The sequence below is a fragment of the Callithrix jacchus genome, chromosome 8 (genome assembly GCF_049354715.1).
Source record: "Callithrix jacchus isolate 240 chromosome 8, calJac240_pri, whole genome shotgun sequence".
In the NCBI taxonomy this organism is placed as follows: Eukaryota; Metazoa; Chordata; class Mammalia; order Primates; family Cebidae; genus Callithrix; species Callithrix jacchus.
The window spans coordinates 95,983,352-95,995,276 of NC_133509.1; the positions used below are offsets into that span (position 1 = coordinate 95,983,352).

Below are 11,925 nucleotides of genomic sequence, written 5' to 3' on the forward strand. Positions count from 1 at the left end.
ATAGTCCAGAATACCCAGTAAGTAACTGCAATTTATAATTAAAGTAAAATGCAGAAGACTACTATCATCACATTCTTTGATAACTTTGATACTACAAAAAATTTTAATTGACATTTATTAAATGCAAACCATATTTGAGGACTAACTATATACATGTTGAGGTTGATTAAGTTCAAATTCTGTTTTAAGAAGTTAACAATAAATTGAGTTCATTTTAACTGAGTGTTATTATAAAAGATGGTTTTCTTGCTGCAAAATGAATCTACTATTAAGAAATTACCAAAGTGGCTGGTGCTGTTTGTGCCTTTAAGATCATAGTTCAAAAGAATTAAGCAAACTTGATAACAAGGGTAAAACAAACATAACCTTTATTCTCTCTCAAAACCCAGAGAATAGGGCCTGGAGCCATATTCATTAATTTAAACAGAATCAGAATACCTTAACTTTCATGGTTTCACGTAAAATTTTATAGCAGTAGATTGATAATTCTAAAAATAACAAAATACATGTTTCTCTCAACTACATAGTAAAAAAAATGTAGTAATTTCTGTTACCCAAAATAGAGGAGGGCTGGGCTAGTAAGCCACTCAAACATTTGTAACAAATAAAAACTTCTCTATGTACATATAATGGTCATATTTTCATAGCATAAAATCACCATACAAAATCTAATAATAAAATTATGTCGTGTTTAGGAGTTTGGAAGCCAATACATGGAATTAACAAAGTACTTTTTGGTATCTGTAAATAATGGGATAGACTCTTTTAAATCAGGACTGTCCCAGAAATTTTAGGGCAGATGTCAGTGACATGCACACTGTCCATTGTTCAGAATTTTCAAAGAACTAGAATAAACTATGTAAACTATTCAATACAATTCAATATTACTTAAGTGCTTAAAAAAAGTACTTCAAGATCTTGCACTGCCTTAAGTGAATGAGTATAATCAAATGAGTAGTAACTGGAAAATAGCTGTAATAGCAGGCACTGAAGGATTCTGACAAATACCAAATAATTGTTTGCTTTTAGCAAATAAACTGGTAAGATGATATCACAAAGGGCTTTTTTCCCTTTTGCCATACAAGGTTTTTTTTTTTTTTTTAAATAAAGCTATTGCTCCTTGGAATAACTTTAACCATATTGACTGATGTTAGTCAATCAACAAAATCAGCTGAATGCTTTTAGTTGAGTTTTAATGTCATCTCAAAGATTCAAATAATCTTGATTCTAGTTTACATATAAGACTATATATGCCTTTGCCTTGATTGAAATATGATTACTAGACATCAACAGATTTCATTTGAAAACATAAATTTTTTTTCCAGATCCAAGGAAAAAGATTTGAATGAAGCCCTTTCTAATCACACACACACACACACACACGCACACACACACAATTAAATGACAAAGAAGAATGAGCTAGGAGACATAGATGTGACTTTAGGGAAATTACTCTCCCTCAAAGATCTCTTCCAGCTATCTGATTACTATGTAAAGCATTTCCTCTGAACTGTACAAACTGGTCTCACATTTCCAAGTTTCTGCACAGTACCTGAATTTTATACTGAAATATCAAATGAATAACATAAACCCTGACTTACAAATCTGTATGCCAACTAGTTTTCCCCAGATAGTGATTTTTTAAAAATTCATTCAAGTCATCAAGAGCTTCCTACATTCAAGGCAGAGTGCCAGACCAAACCTGGAATATCATGGTTGTCACTGCCCCTGGGAACAAACTGCTATCGGAAAAAGTGAACTCAGGTGACTGCCCAACCTGGTTTAGGGTCGTGATTCCCAAATTTGAGAGAAAATGGGTATCTCCAGAGGAGTTTGTTAAAACACAGCTTCGAGGGTGTCACCCCAGCCTTACTGTGTCTGAATCTCTAGTTGGGTGTCTCCTAATCTAGCTGCATATTTAACAAGTGTATTCTCTCTCTCGCCTCCATGTCTCTTCAGGTCATGTGTGGGCCTCACTCTCCATTCCAACCCTCTCTCCAAAAAGAAAAGAACACCACCACTGTGCTGTAGTGACAAAAGCTCTGGACTCAAGAGTCAGCAGTCATTTGCCAGTTGCCTGATCTTAGTTACTTCACATTGCTAGGTCTCTCAATCTCTTTCTCTAATAGGGGTTGAACAGGAGTCTTCATAGGGATCCCTTCCACTCTCAGATTGAAGAACCTAACACGGCAACTCGGTGTCATGAAGGAGGTGGGGAGAATTTGCATGGATGTTTTACTCTGTAGTCAACATCCCTCCCCACAGCAAGACAGGCTAGCAAGCCCCACAAGGGCAAGGGGGTAATTCCTTTCTCTGGTCCCCTCATTCACAAAGGGAGGAAAAGCGAGGTGAGGTTGGAATCGGATGAGGGGCGAGGGGGAGATGCCAAAAGAAGCTCGCAAGAGTTTTGGCAAGAAGCAGGAAGGGTCCCTAGAAAGCTGGAATCACTCGTCGTCGTCGTCATCATCGTCCTGGTCCTGGTAGCGAATGTAGACGACCAGCATGACAAAGCCAGTGAGGATGCAGAGGGAGCCGACGACCAGGTACGCGATGCCCAGGAAGGGGTTCTTGCCGCCCATCCACGAGATGCTGCTGAAGATGAGGAGCTTGTGGCCGCCGAACGCGCGCACCGGGTAGTTGTAGGTAATATTGACGCGGTAGGCGCCCCGCGGCAGCCCGGCAGAGTAGTTGCCCTGGCGGATGCGCGCGTACAGCTTGCGAAACGTGGGCAGCGCCGCCGTGCGCATCCACACCACGAAGTCCTGGTTGATGAAGCCGGTGTTGTTGGGGTCGGGGCTGAGCTCGTAGACCGGCCGGCGCCAGTTGGGCGGAGGCACCGTGCCTTGGAAGGCCAGCGCCAGGCTGCCGTTTACCAGCGGCGGGTTGCGGAACTTGACGTGGTAGTCAGTCCACCAGGCGATGCCGGAGCGGTCGAGCGGCACCTCGACGTAGGGCCCGCCAGACTGGCGCTGGTGCCACAGCGAGAAGGAGTCGTTGAAGAGGCTGTTGGCGATGGCGCCGCAGGGCGCGATGGGCAGGCCGGCTGCGCTGCGCTGGTAGGGGGCGCACTCGTTGGCCGGGTGGCGCAGCGCGCTGGGCATTCCGCTCAGCTGCTCGTCGTCGCGGGACACGCCGTAGCGCCGGTTGTTCTGGTAGAAGTTGGTCAGCTCGTAGTAGAGGTAGACGGGGCCCTGGAAAAGCTCGGGCAGCGAGAAGTACCAGGCGCACGAGCAGGGGGGCGGCGGCGCGCGGCCCTCGCCGGCCGCGGAGCACACCGAGCAGTTGCCGGTGCCCTGGTCGCCGGTGTAGTCGTACTCCAGCTCCTTGATGCCGTTGGAGGAGTAGTAGAGGCCCAGGCCCAGGCCGATGAAGGCCAGGCCCGCGCAGAAGAAGAGCGGCAGCGCGATGCTGGCCGACAGCAGCGGCTGCCAGGCGGGGAGGCGCTGCTGCGTGAAGGCGGTGTTGTCCGGCTGGTGGGCGCCCCGGGCCGTGGCGCTCCAGGTCATGGCGGCCACGCTGGGAGTCCGACGAGCGTGCTTACCAGGGGGGGGCCCGCCGCGGGGCGCCTCCCCCTCCGCGGCGAGTTAGCCGGGGGATTGCTCACGGACTGGGTTTCCCGCCGGCCCAGGTGGGGTTTTGCCCGAGCCTCGCCTCTGCCTCCCGCACAGGTGAGTTTAGTTCCAGGTCCCACGGGCAGTGCCCACCCTCCCCTCCCCCCAGTTCCGCCTTGGCCCAGGTGTGCTCCGCCCCCGCGGATCACCGGGAGCCAAACCTCGCCCGCCCTTTCCGAGGTGAGCTTGTGGGTGTGTTATTTTTTTACCTTACCCGGTAGACTCAGGCTCGCCTTTCCTCTCCGTCCGGGTCAACGGACTCCAGCTCCTCCTCTCCGAGGTGAGTGGCGGTCCCGGGTGCCTCTGAGTGGCTCATACCTGGCTCGAGTATCACCTTCCTTTCCGCCTTCCAAGTGACTAGAGTTCCTGGGCCAGTCTCCCGAAATCAAAAGGCGCTCCGGCCTCCAGCAGAAATTTTTGCTGAGGGCTAGCACCGAGGTCCTGGCAGCTTGAAGATTTCAGATTGTTAATCCTGCTTTATTTGCGGGGAAAAGGTGACTCTAGACCATTTTGTCTTTAAGGTTAGCTTCAGAAACGCCTTTTGTTCAGCTTTCAGTCTCAAGTTGGAGTGTCCAGGGAATTACACTATGCTAGATCTGTTTCGAATTCAAGGCCTGCGTTCAAATTTTAGCTTTTTTTTTTTTTTTTTTTTTTTTAAAGGGAAAATGATTTTCTGGCCAGATCACCCAGTCTGGCTGTATAACTAGGAAATGTGGAAAGTTCTCTAAAAATAAAATGATCCTTAAAAAGAATCAAAGACTGGAGAGGTTCAGAGCCTTTAAATAACTCTCTAGCTAGTGTAGAAACCAAGAAAGGAGAAAAATATGCTGGACTACATGTGATTTCTTTTTCTTTTCAGAATATTTGCCTGACTAGAAAAAGGTCCAATCCAGGGTCCCAGAAGACCTAGCTGCTATCCTCAAAGACATCTGGAGTGTCTGGCCTAAGGAGGTGAACTACAAGGGTTTATAGGATTTATTATTAAAAAGAACTCAAATTGGCTCCCTACGTTGCCTGGGATTCTGGCTTTTTTATTATTTTTTTTCTTTTTAAATCTAAGTTGGTATAACACATACAAGGGAGTACTGGGACATTCTGATTTCTTACTAAGTCTTATCTAGGTATTATGTTCTTGCTTCTCTTCCAGCTTGTAAAATGCAAGTAATACAAATGTTTTCTCTATTACACTACATCTAGTGTAATATATTGTATCCAGAAGTCATTCAAAACCCATTGAAACTTGGAAAGTTAAAATGCTTGTTAAATTGAACAACACGAATTTTGTTTGCATCTCCCAAGTAAGTGTTCAGTCCTATGCTAATTAGACAAAAAAGAATCTTGACCTCAAGGCATTTGCAGTCTGATAGGGGACATATTAGGAGTAAGAAACAATCAAAACAGCCAATAGTAGTTATTAATCATAGCATGTAATTATCAAATTGCACTTTATAAGTCACACTAAAATTAAAAAGTAATACCGTTTTAAATAATGGAACATTGATTCCATTTTGTTGAATGAATGCAAGTTGGAAACGAGGTATTAGAGAAGACTGAGGGAAATTCAAGTGACATGAATTGAATTCCCTCACTTCTTACATCCCAAGAGAGGAAGTTCCAAAATTCTCGGCATGCGCCCATAGTGTGATCCAGTCTTCATTCACCCTTTTTTTTCAATAAAAGAATAAACAGTTCTTTGTATCATTATGGTTGAGTTCCACCCACCCCTGTATCACCGAATCACTAATCCACAACACTAGTCTCTAGGAAGGAGTTCCATTTTCACAACTTTATTTTTTTTATTTTTATTTTTGCCAATCAGTGTGAGCCTTGAACTCATGACCTCACCTTCGCAAGCGCCACGACATCCGGCCGGAGCCACTTTCAAGGAGAAAGATTGTTTTTAGAAATGTGTGGAAAGGGAAGAAGAGAAAGACAAGTGGTAACGGTCTAGAAGAGCATGTATTCTAAAGGAAAGCCTTCTTTTATAGATGGCAGAGAAGTGTTTATTCTGAGGGAAAAAGAAAATAGTGCAGATGAAGTTGAAGAGAGGGGTGGCAAGCTCACTGATGGTGCAAAGGCAGAAGCAGGCTGGAGACGCTGATCCACCGGTCAGAGCCACTGGTTTCAAAGAACAGGTGCAGGGTTATCCTACCTCTGAAATGAGAGGGCAGGGTGATAAAAATGCCCTCTGCAGAATGCAACTGGACATTAGGCTCCCGCACCTCAGGCTGGGAGAAAGAAATGACTGAATGTGACCAGCATATGGTGGTTTCCAGGGCAGATGAATTTGAAAGATAAAAATTCAAGATACTGCAGTCCTTGTGGAGGGGCGGCTAAAGTGATGGGCCTTAGTAGTTAATCTGAATGGTGAAGAAAATGAAACCAAGCCTGTGGATCAAAAGAAAAAGAAGGTACTGGTAGATTGGCAGTCCTAATGATGTTAATTGGCAGGTGCCATGAAAGCTGGAAAGATAAAGTGCTTGTATGAGATGGGGTGTTAAAGATCTTGGAGGTGAAGCTGTACCAAGTTCCATATATACACTATATTTCCCCTATCAGCTCGTAAGTTCCGAGAGGCAGAAGACTGATACACATTGCTGTGTTCCTCAGGGTTTACTATGTAAGGTTCAGATCTCACGTCTCTCATTTTGTTACACAGGTTATGATGTATTAAAGGACACTTGGATCTTTAGTAAAATAAGAAACAAGTTCACTCTAAACAATTCTTTTTTGTATCAGTATTATTCAGAGAACTCAAGAAAAGAAAAAAGTCATTTCTAGTCCAAATACTGCTAAAATCACTTCATTTTGGCAAAGTGTGGTGGCTCATGCCTATAATCGCAGCACTTTGGGAGAGTGAGGTGGACAGATCATGAGGTCAGGAGTTTGAGACCAACCAGGCCAACACAGTGAAACCCTGTCCCTACTAAAAACACAAAAAAAATTAGCCGGGAATGGTGGTGTGCACCTGCAGTCCCAGCTACTCGGGAGGTGGAGGCAGGAGAATCGCTTGAACCCTGGAGGCAGAGGTTGTGGTGAGCCAAGATTGTGCCACCGCACTCCAACCTGGGCAACAGAGCAAGACTTCATCTCAAAAAAAAAAAAAAAAATCCTTTTTTTTTTCATTTTATCTCCTGGATTTTATCCATGTAAATATTTAATTTTTAATTGGTTATAATTAAGATATATACACAGTTCTTTGAGTTGTCAAATTACCTCCTTTTGGAATGAGATGAAGAATGAAATAAATATTTTCCATGTTCCTTAATGGTGCCATTATTCATAGGTCTATCATATTTAACTATTGTTGGACATATAGGTTATATCCAGTTTTTCAGTATTCCAAAGAATGTGATAATGGTCATCTTTTTTGCATATAACCCTTTTGTAAAACTTTGTGTCTCCTCTTCCGCCAACCTTTTCTTTCAGATTTTTTTCCTTAGGATACATTTCTAAAAGTAGGAAAGGAAACTAAAGGTCAAACTCTTTAAAAATACATTCTGCTAGAGTCATATTCACATGGCCACAACAATGTATATACTTTGCCAACAAAACCAAAAGCTAACCACAGAATATATTTAGTCTATTGCTAATAAACTCTCAGATACTAGGAGAATAGTATAGGATAGGGGAAAGAATGCTGACCTGAACTTAAGGAAGTTCATTAGGATATAGCTATGTGACCTTGGTCAAATTGCTTAACTTCTCTGTTCTCATGATTGCTTATCTGTATGAATGTGTTTACCAAAATGATTGATAGTGTGTCTTTTTTAAGCAAAGATTTCTGTTCCTAGTCTTCTCTTCCTTACGATGACTCATTGATTAATAGCTAACATTTATTGAGTGCCTTCTGTGAGCCAGTGCTTTCGGTCACTGTGTAAGCACATTATATACGTTGTCCTGTCTAATTCATACACAAATGGGGGCATTCGGTACAATTATCATACTCAACTGATGCAAAACTAAGATTGAAGCCAGTGCAATGGAGGCTGCCCAAGTTCTCATAGTTGTAATGGGGAGATGAGCAATTCAAAGGTCAGCCTCATCCAGCATCCTGCATCTTCAACCACACTACACTGTAAGGCCTTGGCATATTTCCTCCTAAAAAAAACTCCAAAAACGTTAACCTTGAACCAGTGTTGATTGTTGCAAATCTTCTCTTAACACCTCAAAGATAAGCAAATTCTGTTCCATTTACACAGTCCCAGGAACAGCTGAGTTGCGTGTATTTTTGTTTTCACAAAAGCTTTTGCTTTTGTTTAGCATGCTCGTTTCTCTTGCTAAAATAAAAATAATTTCACTTGTCTGGCTGTTCTCAGTTTTTGCATTTATTTCATTTAATTCATGACTATTTATCTTACTGTAACAGAACCTGGGTCTTTAATTGGCATTCCTTTATATAGGTTTATACTGCTCAAGATTGTTGCCTATTACTCTGCCCATGGGGCAGCTTTTATTTAAAAAGAATCAAATTAAATTGCTTCGTAAAATTACAGCATGTCCTCAGAAAAGTTTTAAAAAAATTCAGTGTGCCTGGACTTCATTTTTCATTAAGAACTGCATTCAGCAGACTTCCAGTTTTAAAAGTTATGGAGTGGTACCCCCTAGTGGAAGAGGCAGAGAAACTTTAGTTAACTAGCACTGTAAGCACAGAGGCACAAAAGACAGAAGCGAATTCTCTCCACTCCTTGCTGTGGTGTGTTGGTTCTTTGTCACTAACTTACTGCAAAACAGTGGTCAAAGAGAGGGCGAACTATGAGCACAGCTGGGTGGGTTGAGTTGCAGGGGGCAGTATAAAGTGAAAAATGGGACTGAGATAGATAACAGTAGGTCTTCAACAGCAGAGGTATTAGGTATGGGATGGCCAGACTAAAAGACAGTTGGCAGGGCACAGTGGCTCACACCTGTAATCCCAGCACTTTGGGGGGCCAAGGTAGGTGGATCACTTGAGGTCAGCCTGGCCAGTATGGCAAAACCCTGTCTACTAAAAATACAAAAATTAGCCAAGTGTGGTGGCACGTGCCTGTGATCCCAGCTACTCAGGAAGTTGAGGCAAGATAATCGCTTGAACCTGGGAAGCAGAGGTTGCAGTGAGCTGAGATCACACCACTGCACTTCAGCCTGGGCAACATGCAAGACTCCATCTCAAAAAAATAAAAAATGGATAGGATGAGACTTGAATTATGTGGGAAGAGTTTGGCTGTAGGGGTTGTGCTTGGTGAGTTGGCAAGAGAGAGACCCCAGAATAGGCAGCAGACAAGTTAGGTGACAGAATTGAGACAGAGGGCAAGAAAGAGCTCTGTACTGGAACGAAGAGAGGGGGTTGACTCAAAACTGAATTAGGGCTGCACTCAGTGGCTCATGCCTGTAATCCTAGCACTTTAGGAGGCCAAGGTAGTTGGCTCACTTGAGGCCAGGAGTTTGAGACCACCAGCCTGGCCAAAATAGCAAGACTCCATCTCTATTAAAAATATAAAATTAGTGCATGCCTGTAATCCCAGCTACTCAGGAAGCCAAGGCATGAAAATTGCTTGAACCTGGGAGGTGGAGGTTGCAGTGAGCTGAGATCATGCCACTGTGCTCCAGCCTGGGCAGCAGAGTGAGATTCCATCTCAAGAAAAAAAAAAAAAAAAAACTGAATTGAACTTTCCAGTGTGGCCAATGTGAGGGGCTTTATACCCAAGGTGAGGACTGGCAGAGAGAGGGGAGCACCATGACAGTGTCTGTGGAGCCAGCCAATCTTTTGAGGCTAGAAGCCACCTCCTCTGCCATTCTGTCCCCGAAGTAGTGAAACTCTTTGGTTTGGGGAAGACTTCACCTCAGTGATCTCAGACTGGCTTTACCCTCCACATAGTGACTATATTTATTTAAAACTTTAGGAAATTCCTATGTATCAGTAAATAAACATTTCAAAAATTCAAGAAAGTTATCAGATTTTAAAATGAATAAATACCTGTTGCTACATCAGAGCAAAGCCATATATTCTAAGAGCTATGAACTAGGGAGGGAGGGCTGACATGCTCTAGAAAACTGAGATCCCCAACAAAGACATGCTTAGATGCCCTTCCCTGTGTGATATCATCAATAAGCCAAATACGCATACTCCTTTTTTTCACTCCCTCCCCCCGCCCAGAACCACCAGGAAAGAATTGTTTGTTTTTTTTTTAATTAAATGTTATTTGTTTGTAGAAGGAGAATCTAGCTCTGATGCCCAGGCTGGCCCTGAACTCCTGGGCTCAAGCGATCCCCCTGCCTCAGCCTCTCAAAGTGCTGGGATTACAGGCATGAACTGTGGTGCCCAGCCTGAATTAAACATACTTTCAATTCCATTACCTAGGTCACTGATTCAAATGCAAAAACACCTTGGCCCAGCACCCTGGGAACCTATATTTGTTATGTGCGCCGATCAATACTGACTTGTTAATATATTCAATCTGGAGATTGTATACCCATGGAGAGTTGCAGGGGCCCCTGACTTTTTCTCTGAATAGTAATTCTGAATTTGTAGTGGCTGTGTTTTAATTTTTAGTTTTCTTTCTGTAGGAAAAGTTTCGTGAGGATGGCTGCATTGTGTCAACTTCTAAACCAAAGTTTGGGAATCTTAAAGGAACCAAGACTGTAGATGATACCAGGAGGTTCACTCAGAGCAGGCTCTCGTGTGATGATAGGAGCTCTGGGAGCCACTCACCTACTGCAGCTTGATATTCCATCTGGCGATTCTCTTTGCCCTTAATCGGAAATTTCTGGGATGCAAGGAACAGAAACTTACTCAAGTCAGCTTTAGTAAAGAGGTTGTCATTGTTCCGAGGTGAGGAATGTCACAGAAGGAAGAATTGAGGGAAGCAGATCAGATCTGGCTGTCACTGGAACAGAACATCATCAGGCAGCTCCCTTCTCTCTGCATTGTCTCTTGCCTCTGCTCCTCTCTGCTGCTCAGACAAGCCATTTCCTTCAGCAGGGCTCTTGTTTTTGCACCCCCAAATCTTGGCTTCTATGGCTTCTTGGCTTCTATGGCCACAACTTTGACTCTGGCACCAGTGACCTATCACCTTACAGGTAATACAGGCATGAGCCACCACACCCTGCCCCACTTTTAAACATGAGTGGATTAGCAAACGCCTTAATAAGAACATCTATAAACCCAAGTCACGTGGAAAGGAAGGGGACCAGCATGATTTGGATCTAGATCCAAGTGGACCAGGTCAGGGAACTAAGCATGTATGGGCTGGGCATAAAAATATTGTGGTGAACATAGTAACCATCTTCAGCTTTCTTAAAAGACAAGGAGTGAGTTTTTTTCTGTATTACTCCAGAAAATGAACCTAGAATACATGAGAATCATTAGCAAGGAAACTGCCAAGGCCAGGTGTGGTGGCTCACACCTGTAATCCCAGCACTTTGGGAGGCTGAGGCAAAAGGATTGCTTGAGTGCAAAAGTTTGAGGCCACCCTGGGCAACATGGCAAAACCCTGTCTCTACAAAAAATACCAAAATTAGTTAGGCATGGTGGCATGTGCCTGTGGTCCGAGCTACTCAGGAGGCTGAGGTGGGAGGATCACTTGGGTCCAGGACATGGAGGCTGGAGTGAGCTATGATCATGCCACTGCACTCCAGCCTGGGTGACAGAGGGAGACCCTGTTTCAAAAATAATGTAAGTATTGAGGATGGCTTTAAACTACACAATAGAACAACATACAAAAAAATACTTCACAGTATAAGGGTGAAGGCAAAGGACTATATTTTGTAAAACAGAATGGAGCTGAGTGAGAAGCTGGTTCGTGAAACACCTGTCGTGAAATCCCATGGCCTGGGTGGAGGTAGTCTGCAGGGCTGCCTCTTAGGTTTCCTAGTGGCCAAGAAGGGAAAGGATAAGCCATTGCATCTATGAGAGAAAAGAAGTCATTAGTTCAGAAGAACTTTAAAGATTTCTGCCTCAAAGAAAAGAAAGAGTGTGGCTGGGCATGGTGGCTCACACCTGTAATCCCAGCATTTTGGGAGGGTGAGGCAGGCGGATCACAAGGTCAGGAGTCTGAGACTGTCCTAGCCAATATGGCGAAACCCTATCTCTACTAAAAATACAAAAATTAGCTGGGTGTGGTGGTGTGCACCTGTAGTCCCAGCTACTCAGGAGGCTGAGGCAGGAGAATTGCTTGAACCTGGGAGGTGGAGGTTGCAGTGAGCAGAAATTTTGCCATTGCACTCCAGCCTGGGCAACAGAGCAAGACTCTGTCTCAGGAAAAAAAAAAAAAAAAAAAGAATAGGAAAAATGTTCTCCTTGGGATTCTCTCAGAGATGTTGTGAAATCCGGGGGGGA

General features: G+C 43.9%; 1 protein-coding gene across 1 annotated transcript; it reads right to left on the reverse strand.

The window, feature by feature from the left end:
• Positions 1 to 351: 351 nt before the first annotated feature.
• Positions 352 to 3,702, reverse strand: TMEM30B (transmembrane protein 30B). Its single transcript, XM_009006130.5, has one exon. The coding sequence runs from the start codon at positions 3,504 to 3,506 to the stop codon at positions 2,445 to 2,447; it is 1,062 nt and encodes a 353-aa protein (XP_009004378.1). The 5' UTR covers positions 3,507 to 3,702; the 3' UTR covers positions 352 to 2,444.
• Between the last annotated feature and the right edge of the window lie 8,223 nt (positions 3,703 to 11,925).